At 46.9% G+C, this 20,138-nt stretch overlaps 1 protein-coding gene across 6 annotated transcripts in view; it reads right to left on the reverse strand.

Moving 5' to 3' along the window:
• The window catches only part of nrxn2a (neurexin 2a), a 612,560-nt gene that overhangs the window by 281,838 nt on the left and 310,584 nt on the right, over positions 1 to 20,138 (reverse strand). For all 6 annotated transcript variants that reach the window (XM_061248027.1, XM_061248028.1, XM_061248026.1 and 3 more), the window contains one exon: positions 18,234 to 18,353. In XM_061248027.1, coding sequence (XP_061104011.1) covers positions 18,234 to 18,353 — 120 coding nt within the window. The remainder of the gene's footprint in view (positions 1 to 18,233; positions 18,354 to 20,138) is intronic.

Here is a 20,138-nt window from a genome sequence, read left to right on the forward strand (position 1 = left end):
ACAGCTGCATAGACCTCATCTTGGCTACATCAGGGCTTGAACCACCAACCTTCCACTTCCCAGCCATGTACCTTAGTCACAAGGCTACTGTTATAGTCCTCACCAGGAACTGCAAGATAAAGCTGATCATGTTGTGAAAAGAGGGCAAAATGGCACTGTAGAATTCTGCATACATGTTGCATGTCATCTGCCTACGTTTGCAAGATTGGTATCGGCTCCATCAACTGTACAGTATGGAGATCAGAATGGCCCGTGTAATATAATATCGTACATGGATCCGACCATGTTCCAGAGAGCAGGGCCCATTTCGGACCGAAGAGCTGATTATGAAGAGGGTTTCAAAGGAGGGGGCGATCGATCCTGCGATCCGCTCTTTAATCTGGAACAAAGCTGACATCCCGGTCAAACGACAGGGACACTACGCTCCGGGTGCCACAGTCCTTCAAAGGCAGGGGCTGAAAAAGAGACGATGGCCCTTACTGAGAGAGCAGTGCTGGTGATGCTGGTATCTGGGTAAAATCCCTGGTCCTTAAAGGTACAATATGTCATTTTGAACTTCTAACCTTCAAGAGAGGAATAGCAGCATTACACCTTCAAACCACAACACTGTTTATCCCTCCCCCTTCTCTGTAAACACGCTGACGGGCTGTCAACTGTATATTTTGAAACCCAAATTTAAGGAGTATCAACACAGGCAGAGGATGAGTCAACATGTCAGTGAGCCTTTTTCAATAATGGGAAGGGATTCACAATGGTCTTGTAACAATGTTTTAATACAAAGATTTTACCTATTGTACCTTTAAGTCTGGCCACTCAATCTATCTTCTTGAAGCAGTTTGGCTACCCCAGACATTCTAAAATGTCTTCACACTGAACTATTTACTCTCTGGGGATATTTTCTGAGCCGCACAGAAGAAAGTATAAGATCTCTTTCATTCTTAAGCATTCCCTCACATTTAGGTACCCAGTGTGCATGATCTGGTGTGAAAAAAACCATATAATCAAACATGGCAGCCACTGGCTTCATGAACCATTGAGCAGCCTCCATTGGAGCCAGTAAGCAGAAGATGTCTCCAGTTCTTATGTATCTCAGCGGTTCTCAGCTGACCTCTCAAATTAAAAGGTTTTACCAGAGTAGCACTTTCCCGTGAAATATGTGAAACCGAGCATTTTCATTGTTTCATCACCGACAGCTCCTTCAACTGCTTCTTCAACTGCTTCCTCTGCGTATAACTGTCTGATCATGACCTTTCAGCTCCAGAAAAACATCCAGCGAAATGTACCCCGTCTCAAACTACAGCCTGGAGAAAAGCCTTTCTTTCCCGAGCAGGCAATTACGGGACGGTCACAGCGCACCGCGCTAAAGCGACGCTCTTTGTTTCACCGCTCCGGCGAGAGGAAATCTGAGCGTGTCTGCGTGGCGAGCCAGACGAACGCCGCTTCAAAACAAACACGTTTAGAGGACAGGAAGGCAGGAAGAAAGGAGCGTGATGAACTGCACTCAGCCACACTGTTTCAGACCGCCTTCTTTCTCCCGCTCGTTAGCTACTGATCGCACGGGCAAGGGAGGTGTCCATTACCAAACAAGAAATAGAGACAGTGGAGGTACCTTGTTCTTCAAGGATCGAATTTTCCCAAATGTGCCCTGCAAGGGCGGCCTGTAGCGGAGTGGCTAAGTTACATGACTGGAACCTGGCAGGTTGGTGGTTCAAGCCCTGGTGTAGCCACGAGATCTGCACAGCTGCTGGACCCTTGAGCAAGGCCCTTAACCCCGCATTGAGCCAGGGGAGGATTGTCTCCTGCTAAGACTAATCAACTGTATGTCGCTCTCCCAAATGCTATTAATGTAATGTAATGCAAGTACAGTACAGTAATGTTATCTTTGGGTATGAGTAGGTTTTCCAAGCAAAAAGAGGCACAAATAAATTATATATAGCTGGCTAGGGGTATAATTCTATGTACCTATAGGGTACCGCCCCAGTGACAGGCATTTGTGCTGTACACTTTTCATAGCGTTATTTCTGAGTGACGGCAGTGTTTGGCTGACTCCAGGACAGGGGCAGATGTGAGTGCCGGACCCCAGAGTATTTGGGAAGAGGGGATATGGGGGAAAGGGTGGGTGTTTCTTCTCCTCCATCCACCGTTCACTGTGGATCGTGGAGAATCTCAGCTGCAAAACCCTTACTCCTACATCTGTGCCGTCTACCCTGGTGTAAATCAGGCCAGCTTGAAATTACCAGCTAACCGCTGTTTCAAAACATAGCTTGAGCTAGTCAAACCATGTTGAGTGTGGAGCTGGTCTAACTGGTCAACCAGCTAACCGCTGTTTCAAAACATAGCTTGAGCTAGTCAAACCATGTCGAGTGTGGAGCTGGTCTAACTGGTCAACCAGCTAACCGCTGTTTCAAAACATAGCTTGAGCTAGTCAAACCATGTTGAGTATGGAGCTGGTCTGAACTGGTCAACCAGCTGTTTGAAAACCTAGCTTGAGCAGTTTTTTTTTTTTCCCCAGCAGAGTACACTACACTGGCACTTCAGTCACAGTGCTAATAGAACACTTATGCTATGCTTACTCCACACAGATCCCACGCTCTTCAGAACAGGAGAGGAGATCAGTTCATTCAAAGTTAAAAGCAGTAATAGATGGAGCTCGTCTCAACAGGAAGGGCTTAGTTTGAAGCCTGAAATAAATAATAAAACCGCGCTGTTGAAGTGAAAGTTAGTCTGGAAATGAGCCCTCTGGTGTGTGTACAGCTGGCTGGTGTTTCGTCTGAAGGTGCAGCACAAATGCAGACGGCTCTTTAGGGCTTTGAAGAAGCAGATGTTGTAGTAGGAGCTTCTAACTCTAAATCCTACCTGCTCTGTTGAAAAAAAGCTCAAGCTATGTTTTGAAAAAGCTGGTAGCTCGTTGACCAGTTCAAACCAGCTCAAGTGACGTTCTGAAACAGTTTGAACTGGTGTGAACTGGTCAACCAGCTAAACTATGTTGAGCTGGGAGCTGGTCGGAACTGGTCAACCAGCTAAACCATGTCGAGCTGGGAGCTGGTCTGAACTGGTCAACCAGTTAACCTAGCTTGAGCTATTTTTCTTTAGCAGGGCAAACATCAGTGACAGGAATTGCAGGTGACAGAATGCATCTACCCTCTGGCTGTTCTCCTTCTTTGCCATCTACCAACATCCCAACAGAAAGAGAGAGAGAGAGAGAGAGAGAGAGAGAGTGTGTGTGTGTGTGTGTGTGTGTGAGTGAATGTGTGTGTGAGAGAGAGTGTGTTTGAGTGTGTGCGTGTGTGGGCGTGAGAGAGAGTGTGTGTATGTGAGTGAATGTGTGTGTGAGAGAGAGAGAGTGTGTTTGAGTGTGTGTGAGAGAGAGAGAGTGTGTTTGAGTGTGTGTGAGCGTGAGACAGTGTGTTTTTGAGTAGAAGGAGGGGGTGGGGGGGGGGGGTGGAGCATGAACACAGACTCAAACCTCTACTGAAAAACAGCATAAACACAGAGAAGCTGGCTAGGCAAGCAGAAGAATATCTCAGTGTGTCGGTGCAGAGAGGATCATCGGCCCAATACTAATGTTTCTGTCTGAGAAACACCCATAGGGGGCACAGCAAGGCCAAAACCTGACCTGTACACTAATACAGTGTGTGTGTGTGTGTGTGTGTGTGTGTGTGTGTGTGTGTGTGTGTGTGTGTGTGTGTGTGTGTGAGTTCTGAGTGCCTGTGAGTGTCTGTGAATGCGTGAGTATGTGTGTGTATGTCTCCATGTGTGTCAAGAGTCAGTCAATGAGTATGTGTACGTACATGCAAGAACGTTTACTATGTTAGCAAGAATGTAGGTATATGACTGTTTGTATCAGCGTGGCATTAGCTGGCAATTGAGAGTTTTTTTTATTTATTGATTGGCTGGTGAAAATAAGCAAATTCCTGAAAATTCTAAGCTTTCCAGACATTGTGTCCAGGCATAAATAAAATAATAAAATCGATATTTACAGGCTAGACTAGGGCGCAAACAATGGCTCATACAATCTCAAATATGCATTGCCCTTATTGCATATCAAAACCACAGCAACTAATCGTTATCAGCCCAACAATGATTGCATGCCACGGGGGCCGCAGTGCCTCGGCTTGAACTCACTGTAGAAGCTGCGCGTTGGAGGAGGAGAAGGTCACGCACTAACGCAGATCTCCAGCTGCCCTGAACCTCTGGAGACTTTTCACTGCAGGGCAGCAGCTGCCAAGGCCAAGCCATTGACCACAGATAACAGACAGAGCGGCAAATAACCCTCGCAGGGACTTACAATGACAGCAACGATCGCATGCCAGGAGGCCGCAGTGTATCCGCTTGAACCCTCACTGTAGAAGCTACCCATAGGAGAAGAAGGTTACACACAGACACACACACACACACACACATATATATATACACATAGTAGGGATGTGAAAGGTTAACGATTTGTAAACGCTTACAAAAAATTGATAAGAAATAACCGTTATTTTTTTTCAGAAGGTGAAAAGGTAAGCTCAGGTTAAAATAAATGCACGTTTTATTGCAGTTCTAAACTGGCAATCGACAAGCTTTAGTAGTTCGAGCAAGCAATCTGGCCACTTCAGGGGGTTTAAAATGCAAACACCCAGGGAATTGAATGCTATAGTATTAAAGTTTTAATATGTTTATGAATTTTCCCCATTTTCTCCCTATCTGGTAGCTAATTGTACCCCATCTATTCCAATCACCCGTGCTGCTGTGGGTACACGGCGATGGCCCCAACGCTTGGCAGCCCGGGGAGCGGGGGGGGGGGGGGGGTCAGGACATTAGAGAGCAACATGCCTTCTACAAGTGGCATCGTCTCGAGTTCCCGCCACCGCGAATCAACCCTCCCGCTCCACGTGTGTGGAACCGCAACAAACCGACACCTGCATCCCAGTGCGCTGCTTTAGCCGTGCGCCACCACGCCACCTAGAACCTGTCGAACTTGAATGGGCCTAAAGACCAGCTTGAAATGATCGTCATATTGTGGCAGTGTCTCGTTGCTCAATGACTTGTTCAGCACTGAAGTGTCCTAATAAGCCGATTTGTCTTGGTGAATAGCGGAAATTGCTTGCATTAGCCAAATATATTTTTTGACATCTTAAATCAATGAGAGATGATTTATCGGTATTCAGAATAAAGTTTTGAGAAATAAGGATGAAGCTTCCTGTCCTGATTAAAGCTTTATGCACGAACACTGACTTCACGTTAATAGAAACTGTTATTTTACTACCCAATTCATCCTGCTGTGCAAGGCATAGATATATTTGGATATTTAATCTTTATTACACTTTGTATTTTCAAATAATGTTATTTATGAGAATATTTTGTTACATGTTGTTAAACACCTCTGCGTACACTCATAATTGTGATGGAAGTCTGGAATAGGCATTTTGAGGCTGGCATTTTAATCATTTATGGGAGAAACTGAAATCCATCTGGGCGCATTCAGCAGAGCATATTCACCACACATCCGATTTACATGTGTCTGTGTGAGTGAATTAGTGTGTGTGTGTGCATATGTTTGTGTATGTGAGTGTATGTGTATGTGTGTGTGTGTATGTGTGTGTGTGTGCGTGCGTGTGTGTGTATGTGTGCATGCGTGTGTGTGTGTGCAAGTGTATGTGTGCATGTGGGTGTGTGTGTGTGCGTGTTCGTGTGGGTGTGTGTGTGTCCGCACGTGCTGTGGTGGCCCGATCCGGGATCGGTACCCCACTGGAGTGGAGAGGCCAGTGCACAAGCGTCAGGAGCTGGGAAAGGTGATTGAAGGCGAGTATTTTCCAGTCTGTGTGTGTGTGTGCGTGTGTGTGTGTGTGTGTTGGTGTTTATATGTGTGTGTGTGTGTGCGTGTATGTTGGTGTTTATATGTGTGTGTGTGTGTGTGCGTGTATGTTGGTGTTTATATGTGTGTGTGTGTATGTGTGTGTGTGCGTGTATGTTGGTGTTTATATGTGTGTGTGTGTATGTGTGTGTGTGTGTGTGTGTGTGTGTGTGTGTGTGTGTGTGTGCATGTTTGCATGGGAGAAAGAGAGCATGTCTATGTGCGTGTGTAAGAATGATCATCAGTGCCCATGCAGGCCCAAGCACAAAGCGCACTGCACTGAAGAGAGTGAAGCAGCCCACTTTACAGGTCTGTTACAACACTGTTTTACAGCAGTACTCTGGAGCAGAAATGAGTTCCCGGCCTGGCAGGTATTTACACCGTGTGCAGTTTTCCACCGCTTGTAGTTCTCAAATTTTTCTAGTTTGTTTTCTGTCACAAAATTGTCAAATAAAATGCACATCCAATATCGCAGAAACACCCATTCCTTCATCCTGGGTGCATACATTACAGCTGTGTTTACTGTGGAAGTGGTGTCTATTTGATTTCTTTTTTCAAACTTGGCATCTGCAGACCCACCTGAATTTGGAATATCCAATTCGTAAACTCTATACAAGTGTGCTCATGTACACTACTTCTGCCAGCTTGGGAGATTGAAGACAAATTTGCACTTCTCCAGAAAATGTGGGGCCAGCTGGCTGCTTATTTTCACCCGGCAGCCATAAGCTGTGCACAGGCAGAGTAGGGGTGGAGGAGACCCAATCATATCATGTGTACAGCAAGAAGACCATGGGTGCCAGGAAGGCCAGGAGGGGTCACATTGAATGCTGCAGACTGACCAAATCCCTCCCATAATTCCCTGGGGCGACACAAAGCCAATAGCGCGTCCCCAGTGGAGCTGCTGGCGAGTCAGAACTGGCACTGGCCGGATTCGACCTGAAGGTCGAGTGCTGTGCATCTTCATTAAGCACAACAATGATGGCCTGGATTCTGATTGGCTATTGACAGCAGTTTTAGATCAATTTCGCAATAGCACCATCTCTCACACAATCGGAGACAAATAAAATCCAACATTTTGGAAAGCAGGGGTCTGTAAAACAACGGCAGTCAACCGCAATGTGCTGCTCACAAGCTCACGGTAAAATCAGCAGGGATTCTGGGCCCTGTGGAAAGATGTACTGTTTGTACCTATAGGGTACCGCCCCAGCAACAAGCATTTGTGCCTTTAGCCACTTTTCACACCTTCATTTCTGAGAGCAAACATAGTGTTCGCTCCAGCGTTACTCATTTTCCAGTCCTTGAAGCTCCGTACCCATTTCCTTCATCCGCCCAGCAATTACGTCTGATCCCTTCACATCCGTGCCTGGACTGCTGCAGCACCGGCGAGAGGCAGCTTTCTGACCACCGCTAGCGAGAACCAATCTGACCGTGGAAGACCAAGCCTGAGGACTGAGTCGCTGGGCGGGCGGGCTCGTGACCCCGGCCCAGGCCGCGGGTTAAGGAGAGGAGACGCAATCAAAGGGGGACCACCGACAAAGAGCCCCACGCTTACCCGGGCATGGATTCCCCGCTGGGGTTAGGCGCTCCCCTCTAGCCTCGGAGGGAGATAACGACGGCCTAGTTAAGGGCGCACGCTCAGCGCTGAATACAGATAAGAGCAGGATGAGGCCGGAAAACCGAACGCACCGCGAGGGGCCGCTGCCTACCGAGGGCGGAGGCAGGAGGCAGGAGGGAGGAGACAGCCGCTGCTTCTCTTCAGCTTAACAATTTCCTCCAGGCCCGAGGAGGTGCGAGAGCGGCGCTCCTCCAGGAAATAACCCCGGGGCGAGATTTCAGCAGCGAGCGTCACGCGCCTTAATTACTCCCCGGTGCGAACGCTGCCTCCGTATTTCCAGAAGCTAATTTGCAGGGTTAGAATTCGAGCCAGTTGCTTAGGTCTCGGGAAAACTATTTGATGACCGGGGTCAATGCGCAATAACGGGAAGATGCTTCCGGGCATCCAGAACAGCAAAGGAAAAAAACCTCAGAGGGAGAGAGATGTGGTACGGTTTGACAGTTGAAGTGGGTGTTGTCATGATTAATCTGGGTCAGTCCGTTTGGCATCAGCATAATGGGTTGCTCTGTGGCCTTCCGGCTGCCCCGGGGGATATTCCCCTCCAGGGCAGGGAACTTATGGTTTTCCATCCTCCCGCTACCTGGGAGTCAGGTGTGGAGACAGTCTGGCCAATCAGGAGCACCAAGAGTTCAGCTTATTATCTGGGTGAAAAGAAAGCCAGGACTGTTTCATCATGAATCTCCAATCAGGGGGAAAAACTGGAATTGGATTCAATTCTATAGTTTTATGCATAAAGATACATTTGCTGTAATTTCATATAAATCAGGATTCACAAAGTGACCATGTATGTTCTTATTAACTGCATTTTTCAGGGTACTAGTATTATCTTCTGGATAGGCCCTTAAGCACACAACTACACAAAACCTTACCCTATGCATCAACATAATCAATGTCCCACAAAGTAATTATATTTCTGCCAATGACAATGAGCTTCATATGTATGCCTTTGAGAGGGGGGGGGGCAATTTTCAACATCTAATATAACAAAACGAACCAATCCAAACATCAATAAGTCTGTCAAGACTTATGGAAATGTGAGATCTCCTGATGTCATTTTTTGACAGAGACGCAGTGACGAGGCTGATGAGGCTCGATTATGGAACCCCGCTTGGTTTACGCCTGAATTATTCATGCTTCACGTGTCCAAAGACCCTTTTACCAAAAAGAAATCCATCTATTTTCAGATTCAAATTTCAGCATTCTTATATATATGCAGGTCTCATGTGCGCGATGTTAACGGTTCAAAAATCCCATCCTCATACTAATCAATCAATAATACATTATATAAAGACTGTATAAAATGTTATGCAGCTTTAGAGTTTCATGAGATCATTTCAACAAAATGAATACATAACCATATAAGTATGCATGAAATTAGCCGATTTAAAAGTATATATATGTATTCTGTCAAAAATCTACTTTGAAGAAATGTTGAAGAAATGCCTAGTTAGCAGTTAAAAACTGCTAAAACTTCAAGTTATTTTCTTCAACTGTAAGTATATTTGCGCTTTGATGATATAGCCTGAATTCCTATTCACGTTACACAAAAGACTTGATCAAAGATCTTAATCAACACCCTTTTCCCCTACAGTCATTCGCCTTATTTTAATTTGCTAATCTAATGTACATATTTGGCGGCACGGATGGTGCAGTGGGTAGCACTGCCGCCTCACAGCAAGGAGGTCCTGGGTTCGAATCCCCGTCGGCCGGGGCCTCTCTGTGCGGAGTTTGCATGTTCTCCCCGTGTCTGCGTGGGTTTCCTCCGGGTACTCCGGTTTCCTCCCACAGTCCAAAGACATGCGCGTTAGGCTGATTGGAGAGTCTAAATTGCCCGTAGGTATGACTGTGTGAGTGAATGGTGTGTGTGCCCTGCGATAGACTGGCGACCTGTCCAGGGTGTATTCCTGCCTTTCGCCCAATGTATGCTGGGATAGGCTCCAGCCCCCCTGCGACCCTGTTCAGGATAAGCGGGTTAAGATAATGGATGGATGGATGTACATATTTTATATATACACAAGTTTTCAAAGCAGTTTGGGTTCATATTTTATACCAAGGGTACCCAATCATGTGTCATGGAGGGCCAGGGGTATTTTCATTCCAACCGATCACTACACCAGCTGATTTCACTAATTAACACACCTTCAAGCAGAGAGAAGGGAATTAATTAGTGAAATCAGCTGGTGTAGTGAGCGGTTGGAATGAAAACCAGCATACTCTGCCCTCCATGGTACACGATTGGGCGCCCCTGTTATAGACAACACCGCATACAGCAGGGGTGTCAAACTCCAGTCCAGGAGGGCCGCAGTGCCTGCTGGTTTTTGGTGTGTTTCAGCACGAGGGATACATTTCAAACTCTTTCATTGGCTAAAGAGTCCACACACCTTGTTCTCAAGGCCTTAATTGGCTGCTGATTGAAAGGAAACCACAAATACCAGCAGACACTGCGGCCCTCCAGGACTGGAGTTTGACACCAGTGACACAGAGGATGTGTCATGGCCGCTTGTGAATACGCGCGCACTACGTACGCTATTATGTGAAGTAATGTGAATTAGGTGGATCACATCAGGGAGTTTTCAATCTTTTCTGACCCAGGTACCCACACATACTAACACAACTCCCATCACAAACAGAAAGGGTTACAGTATATTTAAAAAAGGGCTTTAGATTATGAAATATTTTCTCAAATTTACATAGGCTAATATTGTTTGTATGTCAAGTGTGGTCAGATACCCTCGGCATTACCTCGAAGGAACCCCAGGAATCCACTGACCTCCCCGTAGAAAACCCAGGGTTTACATAAAGATGAACACAATGCAGACCAGGAACAGTAAAAGTGTTGCAACACTGCCAGAAACAAAGTGACAGTGGATGAATATTTGTTCTTTAAGTATCAAATTGCCAAAATGTACCCTGGAAGTACAGTAATATTCTCTTTTGGTACAAATGATCACATTTTCCAATCAAAAAAGGTACAAATTAATAATATATTGTTGGCTAGGGGTGCAATTTTATGTACCTACAGGGTACCATCTGGACCCTCATTACTGTACTTCTTAGCTGTTATTTTGGCTTTGGAATGTAGACAGACACATCTGTTTTAATATTCTGTGTACTTATGATCTGATTCATACTGCACCATTACACCATCCTGTGTGTGCACCTCCACTTTGATCCGGAGCTCGTGGAGTTTTGTCCACAGTAGAAATGCTAATGTTAAAGCAGCTAAAGTAATGAGCAGCCTGCCTTCTAATTACTGGCAGAAAACAAACATGTATAAAAACTCCTGGATCTGCTCAACCCCCGCTCTTCGTCTGCAAAGTAACCTCTGGGTGAGCCCCGTCGACCGTTTCTGAACAGCCAGACTCAAATTCAGAAAACACATCCCGATCTCTCTGACCTTTCTGGCTACGCCGTGCATTCTAATGAGTTCATCTAAATACCAAACATAACGCTTTAAAGGCACCACTGTTGGAGTTTGGGAGGGTAAATATTGGCATGCGCATTTGCTAAATCGTTTATTAAAAGGAATAAGCGCAATACTGTCTGTGAACAAGAGAAGGGTGGAAGAGGTCAAAGTTCACTGAGGTCAAGAAATTCAAGACAGATCATCCACAGAATAGGTCTATCAGCGCAAATAAAAAAATTAAGAAACACAACAGTTTTCAGACACAACAGTCTCTACAGTTTGCAGAGAATGGTCCGAAAAACAAAACATCCAGTGAGCAGCAGTACCGTGGGCAGAAATGGCCAATTAATCAGAGTGGAGAAGGGTCAAACTGGTCAAAGCTGACACTAACACAAATAACCACACATTACAAGAGTGGCACAACAGAAGAGCATCTCACAGTGGACCAGACCTCTTTAGTGGATAGGCTACATCAGCAGAAGACCAATAAGTCAAAAGATAAGTCTAATAAATGCCTAAAAGTGCTCACTGAGTGTATATTTAGTGTCCTATAAAAAACATTTAAACCCCAAAATTTTTTACAAAAATGCGAGTGAGAACCGTATAATTCTACGGTCTCGAATGGTACTTTTGCCTCACTAAGGACAGGAACAAAATATAGCAAAAACGTAACCATTAAGAAAACGGTAAATGGAAAAAGAAAAAACGGAGCAGGTATGAACAGTCGCGGCTTGGGTTTGTACTTGTACCTACCGAGTATGTCACCACACAGTATATAGCTCCCGTAATTTAAAACCAAATGAATGTCCGACGCACACGATTCCCGTTTGGAATGACGTTTGGCAGCAAGTGGCTGTCATTGTTCTGGCTTGGGGCTGCGAAGTGTTTAATTAATCAGCTCGCGGACGGCGGTGACACGGTTTGTGCGAGGATTAGCGCTCCGCGATAAACCCCGTCCCTGCAATGATGGAGGAGCACAAAGGGCTAGGTGCTATCTTTCAGCCGCTAATCAGCTGGACGTGAGCGATGTCAAAGCGCGGAGAACAGGGGGGAGACCAGACGTCCTCGACTGCCGCAGCAGGCGCCGAGTGAAAGCGATGACAGGAGGGGGAGATGGGAGACCGAGAGGCTATCGCAGGAGAGGTCGTCACGTCACTTGATTCTCAGAGCTTGTTATTCCAGCCCCGCAGTATCGGAGACGCATGGCTCACCCCGGAGCTTTCCCTCCGCGAAAGAAAATGTTTGCTCAAGAGCACTGAATCCAATCTCCCCCATGAGAGTAGTACACAGGACACACACGGATACGTACACACATACACATTAAAATGAAAGGACATTTGCTTTGCAAAAAAAAAAAAAAAAAAAAATATATAGGCTACTGCAAGTGACCATTATGGTGTTTATAACAGATATGAAGACTTGATTACTCTGTACTCGTTTGTGCTCAATGAATAGATAAATTAGAGCAACAGGCATCTCAACGGACAGCCTTGGGCTTTCATTAATAAAATACGAACACAATGAATAATATGCGACAAATCATCCACAAAACCTTTTCTTGGCTTCCGTTTTAAACCAAACAAAGTATATTCTTGCGAAGGCCCAGATTCGATGGAGATACCAGCTCCGACCTGTCGCTGATGTCAACCAACTAATCAGTCATTCATCAAGCAGGTAGTCCTGGGAAAACGGCAGTTTCAGTGGGATCATGGGATATGTTCAAAACTGGCAGCAGCAGCACTTTAAATGAGTCGAATCTCCAGAACTGCCGTAATCTCAAAAAGGCACTTGGCCAACAACACTTAGCACTCATGATTTTGAATTTGGAGAAGTAGACTGTGGAATTGTAACATGTTCGAATGGAGGGCACAGGTTTTATAGACCTAACTTGAATGGAGTTGATTCATCTGAGCGGCAGCTTGTGGCTTTTGCGATGGCGTATTGCTGTGATAATTGTAAAATTACTAAACCGTAAACGGACCCGGTGAACAGCCCTGATTGGTCGAACCTGACTGACGCACATTTGAACGTCTCAACAGGTCCGTTCTCTATGTGACTACCAAGGTGCTCCAATCAGCCTAGATTGTGAATAAAACGCTTGTTTTAATATAGATGTTTACTATAGGAAAATCCTATACATAAAAATGTGATGTGAAATTCCCTCGGAAAAGAACCACCAATGGATTATACGGGTAGATTTCGAAAACCAGTCCTGTACACACTGATGGCTAAAACCAGTTAAGGGTTGTTAACGTTTTCAATCTTACTTCCGAGAGGTTTTAAACTAAAAAGTTTTCGAAACTCCCGATAGTGTGGATTTGACTGTTTTAAGGGGCCGAAACAGTTTTGTAACAAGTGCTAGTTTGTACGAGGCAAATCAGCCTAGATTGTGAATGAAATGCATGTCACATGATCCAATAAACATTTCCGTGAATGCTAAACTGGGAGGACCCTGACGTAGTCTGAAAGCCAATCACACGATCCATCCCCACACCTCCGGTCAAATTACCCCTGAGAGACGCCAGCCTAATTTATCAAACACCTCTCCAAAATGTCTCTTCTCACCTCCAAAACCTCGCGTTTCAATCCCATCATAAAGAGAGAGTGTAATCCATAAAGCCTAATTTATTGCGTCTCATTTAGAGACGCTTGCGCTTCATGCATATTGAAACGAGGACCGCAGACACTCAGGGATAAACACGGCCGGCCTCTCTCTGCTCTGCCAGATTACCGTGTGTCACCACGGCAAATGAAGTACAACAGAGCCAGGGCAAGCCACTTAAGGCGTTCCACCTCTCCCCGTCTCGTCCAATCAGAGCGCGGCGGGCGTCCCGGGATGTAATTAAACTGATGGGAAGCAATTACCTCGGCGGACGAGGGGCAGGAGCGGCTTTCTGTAGCGATCCCGACCATCGCAATGCTGCCCTCAAAACAACACAACAAAAAAATAAAATAAATAAATAAATAATGAATAGAGGGAGGGGGGCAACCCAATTAATGTGGCCCTGCTGCCAGATGTATTTTGGCTGACTGAAGTGCTGTGGGTGTGGGCGTAGGAAGGGGGTGTTTTGGGAGGGGGGGTGTCCCTGCATTAGCACACCTGCAGCGGTATTCTTGCCAGATTCCAGACGCGAACCCGATCCATCCTAATTTACCTCATTATTCCAGCGTCTCCTGAGCCCTCTCTCCATCAGGGTAGGGCTGATGGTGTGAGTGTGTGTGTCTGTGTGTGAGTGTGTCTGTGTGTGTGTGTGTGAGTGTGTGTGTGTCTGCGTGTCAGTGTGCGTGGGTGTGTGTCTGTGTGTGTGTGTGTGAATGCATGCGCGTGTGTGCGTATGTGTGTGTGAGTGTGTATCTGTGTGTGTGTGCTTGTGTGTGTCTGTGTGTGAATGCGTGCGCGTGTGTGTGTGTGTGAGTGTGTATCTGTGTGTGTGTGTCAGCCCTTGACTCTCTCTGTCCTTTTGTCTCCAGGCCTGCTCGATCCTCCCCTCCCAGCCCATGGGTTTCCGACCTTCTACGTTCCTCCAGGCCCAGCCTACGTGCAGCTGAGAGGAAGTGGAGAAAATCAAAAGACCCATCGGACCTGTCTTCCTACCAGTCTCTCCTGGCGGCATTCTCCTCCGCTATCACCACTGCCAAAATAAATTTCTACCAAACAAAAATCCAGAATTCCACCTCTAACCCTCGTCAACTGTTCTCCATTTTCTCCTCTGTCCTCAGCACACCTCCCCCACCATCTCAGTCCTCCCTCATTGCTGATGACTTCGCAGTATATATATCCTGGTCTCCCACCACCCTACTACTTGTGCCCTGGACCCCTTCCCCTCAAACCTCTTTCAGGAAATTACGCCTGACATCCTCCCGTTTGTCACCTCCCTTGTTAACTCCTCTCTGTCCTCTGGCTGCTTTCCCTCATCATTCAAGAGGGCCTACATCACCCCACTCTTAAAGAAACCCACTCTAGACCCCTCCTGCATTCAAAACTACCGTCCGGTATCTCTCCTTCCTTTTCTATCCAAATCCATTGAACGAACTGCCTCTTCCTTCCTCTCACAGAATAACCTGCTGGACCCCCACCAGTCCGGCTTCAGACCTGGCCACTCGACGGAGACCGCACTCCTCTCCGTCAATGAGTCCCTTCAGGCTGCACGAGCAACCTCCCTCTCCTCTGTCCTGATCCTTCTTGACCTCTCTGCGACATTCAACACGGTCAACCACTCCATCCTCTTAGCCTCCATGGCATCTACAGGGATCTATGGCACAGCCTTAGAGTGGATTAAATCTTATCTCTCTGGCCGGTCCTCCCAGGTGTCCTGGGCTGGAAGAGTGTCAACCCCTCGCCCCCTTGTTACAGGAGTCCCCCAGGGCTCAGTCCTTGCCTTCCAGCATCTGCCATCAGACCCCTACAACTGATCCAGAATGCTGCAGCCCGTCTGGTATTCAATGTTCCCTGACATTCACATGTCACCCCCCTACTCATCAACTTCCACTGGCTGCCTGTTATGGCTCGCATCAAATTTAAAACTTTGGTGCTCGCGTACCAGGCAGTTAAGGGATCAGCCCCGGTATATATTCAATCACTCATCAAGACCTATACAGCAGCAAGACCCCTCCGCTCTGCCACTTCATGCTGTCTGGCGCCTCCCCCTCGCCACACCTGCACTTCTCGCTCACGACTGCAGTCTGTCCTGGTCCCACGGTGGTGGAATGACCTCCCGGTGGATGTCAGAACAGCAGAGTCTCTGACCTCTTTCAAGCGCAGACTGAAGACTCATCTCTTCAGGCTACACCTTTCCCTTCCCACCACCAAGATTAGCCTTAAATATGCCATAGACTGTAATGGCACTTTTATAGTTGTATAGATATTGTTGTTTTTTGTATTAGTTATTGCATTGTTGTACTCGGGGTATTCTAGCTGCCAACGGTGGTATGCTAGTTTGGAAGTTGATGTATTCTTCAAGGGTTCTGATTATCTGTATGTTTACACTAGGACTCGGAACTGTACTGTCCTCTCAGGTCCTCTTCGCACTTGTACTTGTGTTTGATCTGCACTTCGTTGTACGTCGCTCTGGATAAGTCTGCTAAATGCCATGTAATAATAATTATAATATCTGTGTGTGTGAGTGCTTGTGTGAGTGTGCGTCTGTGTGTGTGTGTGAATGCGTGCGCGTGTGTGTGTGTGAGTGTGTATCTGTGTGTGTGTGCGTGTGTGTCTATGTGTCTGTACATGCTTGTGTGTGTCTGTGTGTGTGTGTGTGAGTGTGTCTGTGTGTGAGTGCGTGCATGTGAGTGCGTGCTTGTGTGAGCATGTGTGTGCAAGCTTGTGTGTGTATGTGTGTGTGCGTGTGTGAGCCTGTGAGTGTGTATCTCTGTTTGTGTAAGTACGTGTGTGTGAACGTGTGTGTGAGTGAGCCTGTGTGACAGCACAAGCCGATGCATCATGTGATCAATGCCCTCTCTCTCTCCATCTCCCAGGACAAACATATTACATCGGTTCAGTCCCATAACATCTACTTTTCAAACACTACAAATACCCACTCCCTCCCCCAGCTGACCCATCTCACAGAAGCGTCCTCCACACTGCGTTAATGGCACTAAGACGGCCATCTTCGCGCCATTAATTCAGACCCCAACATGGCTGCTGCTTATGGATTGGCCCTGAGATTCATAAGAGCAATACACCCGTGTAATGGACGCGTCCGCACACTGATGTTATCGATTCCACACGCACGCACAAAAGGGCAGACTTTATATTCACTAGCATCTTCATCAGTCCGAGTGCCAGACTGAAATGTGCCGTGTATGAGAAAATGAAATCGATTTTATTGGACTTTAAGAGTAGTGTGGACTGCTGGATTGTTCTGTTAGTACTCACCTTTTGATCCTTCAACAACAACAACCGTATGGTATCATACGTAGAGATATCACCTTCTGTGCGCTGAAGGCAAGCGACCACATACACACAGAAAACATCCAATAGGAACCCTGTGATTCCATAGAGGAACCCCATCTAATTCAAGGGTTATTTGTCAGGCAAAATGGTTCTTGTCTGGGAAATATTACATTCATACCTAGGATAGAATTAATGAAAAGGTTCCTCTGCGGAGACAAGCCAAAGAACCCTTTTTTCTGAGTGTATACCATGTTTTATTGCAGTTTTGGGATTTCTCCCAGCTAATGGAGTCAATTGCAGATGTGTGCTTTGGTTGGACATTCTGTGTCAATCACAGTCATCCGAACATGACCAGTTGGGGATCATGCTTAGTTTAAAAAAAGTTTTCTTTTTTTTCTTTTTCAGGAAATATGTATTACACACTCTGCATTCCATATACATTCACAAAACAGTATGTTTTTGGTCTGTAGTGATTATAAAAGGACAGTATGCAAATAAAATGTGATCATGCATGTCTAATATGTTACACCCCACAGGCACATCAAAAAATATGTAAATTAGCTTACTTTAGAGTGACAGAAATGTAGACAAAACTGTAGCTCATATATATATATTTTTTACACACTAAGGGTACGTCCCAATACTGGGGAATGGGGGGAGGAGACAAGAAAGGAAAGGAGAGGAGGATACATTCTTTTTCGTATTGGGACACGCCGTAAGAGGACCCACGGACACTTCTGTTCCGGCCACAGTGTCGGGTGCACATTGTTTAGTGGTTGTAACGAGTGAGAGAGCGCCCACAGACAGAAGAAAAGGTAACCTGCCCCGGCCAGTTCCCTGGTTCCCCTAATATACCCTCCCTGGCTCAATCTATAGGGGCATACTTTCCGAAACCTTTCAAATAAATATAACTACTGCCCCGGCGACACGGGGGCTGTTTGGGACAGACACTCACCGTATCCAGTAGCACCCCACGCCAGTGGAGATGGTAGTTATTGTATCGCTTCAGCAGGTTGCAGGTTTACAAACAAAACGATGCTTCTTGTTTCACATGTTAAACAAAAGACTCTCTGTCCAAAACAGAGTTTCTTATCCTTTCTAATTCTTTCTACTGTGCAGTATGTGAAGGCTACTGTGTGCGTGATGCAACAAAATGCAACAAAATATGTGGCTTGTATACCTAAACTGCAGCTAGTGATGTCAGAAAAACATACCGCTCTCTTGTCTAGCATAGGACTCCTCCCTTCGTACGCCTCACTTCCTGCTTACTGTATATAAACTTCCTTTTTCCCCGTCTCAGGACTCACTACCAGGCCCAGGCACAAGGGGAGCCATCTCTAATAATACAATTAATACCTAATAATATCAATCAACAGCCTTCCTTCTAAGAATTACTAATGACGCTCTGCATTTCTGCACATTTGGCTCTGACTCGGTCTGTACCAAACCCAGCGGAGGGGAAGTTAAAGGGGGTACTCACGGTCGCCGCAGTGCGCACCCCCGTAGGACGTCATGGTACAGTCGCAGGAGAAGCCCTCCCACTGCTGGAGGCACACGCCCTGATTGGAGCAGGAGTCCTCCGTGCAGGTCGTGCTGGGGCCTGAGGGGGCGGGGTCACAGGGCTTGGTTAATTTGTGTTAAGCGGTCAGAGGTGGCTTCACATTGTATAAGGAGTTATGGAGGATCTGATGTGGCTTCACGTCGTAAGGAGTCATGGAGAGTACAAGGTAAGTTCACATTACATTACTTTACAAGGCATTTAGCAGACGCTCTTATCCAGAGCGATGTACAGTGAAGTGCAGATCAAACACAGGAACAAGTGTGAAGAGGACCCGAGAGGACAGTAAGGTTCCGAGTCCTAGCGTGACCATACAGATACATTGTATGAGGAGTCATGGAGGGTGTGAGGTGGGTTCACATTGCATAAGGAGTCATGGAGGGTCTAAGGTGAGTTCACATTGCATGAGGAGTCATGGAGAGTATGAGGTGGGTTCACATTGCATAAGGAGTCATGGAGGGTCTAAGGTGAGTTCACATTGCATGAGGAGTCATGGAGGGTATGAGGTGGCTTCACATTGCATGAGGAGTTATGAGGATATGAGGTGAGAGATTATAAAACAGAGATGTTTGTGAATAAAATATGAGATATCTGGCTTTTTGAGACGGGGGGAGGAAACCCTGGAGGAATGAGACATCACTGAACGATCGGCCTTTCAAACCCGAACCCCGCCTCCCCTGCACCCCCAGCCCCCAGCGCCAAGCCCCCAGCCCCCAGCCCCCAGCGCCAAGCCCCCAGCCCCCAGCCCCCAGCCCCCAGCCCTCAGCCCCCAGCCCCCAGCCCCCAGCGCCAAGCCCCCAGCCCCCAGCCCCCAGCGCCAAGCCCCCAGCCCCCAGCCCCCAGCCCCCAGCCCCCAGCCCTCAGCCCCCAGCCCACAGCCCTCAGCCCCCAGCCCCCAGCCCCCAGCCCTCAGCCCCCAGCCCCCAGCCCTCAGCCCCCAGCCCCCAGCCCCCAGCCCCCAGCCCCCAGCCCCCAGCCCTCAGCCCCCAGCCCCCAGCCCTCAGCCCCCAGCCCCCAGCCCCCAGCCCCCAGCCCCCAGCCCACATGACGGGAAACAGCTGTACGCCAGAGAGAAGAAAAAAATAAACAGGAATCCCACGGAGAGACATCTGTGCATCCCTTTGAGAATCAGATGGAGAGATCAAACCAACAGCCAGCTTCCCCCAGCTGTGCCACAGCTGCACTGGGCTCGCCAGGGCCAAGGGAGAACAGGCACCACCATTTCCCTCTACCCTCTAACCCCTTCAGTCCCAAGAGTATAACTACAGTTATCAAAATGACTGCTATACTATTGTTTTGAGTCCCTATTAAAATCTAATTTCTCTCAATTTTCTCAACCAAAGGAATTTGGGTGGAGCCACTTCATATCAGGCCTGGCACTGAAAAGGCTAAGGATAAGCTGAAATGGAAGTTGGATCCATGTAAATTAAAATAGTTTCGGGAGTGCATGGGAAAAATACACAAGAGTATTACAATTTTATAAATATTATTGATGTAACAATCACTGCTGGTAACTGAAAGCAATGTTGTTCGAGAACACTGGCTTAGAATACAAAACCTCACTCTTCAAAGGGTCAAAGGAGAACTGTGGCGACTGCAAAACGGGGTTGTTCTTCGCGATGCCTTTAGTGCTGAACTTACCGGACAAGCACAGTTAAACTTCTCAGACCAGGTTAATCTAATTCAGATCTTCCTCCTGTCTTTGAGGTAAGACGGCCTTTATAAAAAAGCAAAACGCAAACCGTGTGGATAGCTCTCTGTTCACTCACAGAAACTCAAAAATCTGTGCATGAAAAAACACTTTGATTTGTGTCAAGATTTAATGAA

The sequence above is a fragment of the Conger conger genome, chromosome 7 (assembly GCF_963514075.1).
Source record: "Conger conger chromosome 7, fConCon1.1, whole genome shotgun sequence".
NCBI classification, from domain to species: Eukaryota; Metazoa; Chordata; class Actinopteri; order Anguilliformes; family Congridae; genus Conger; species Conger conger.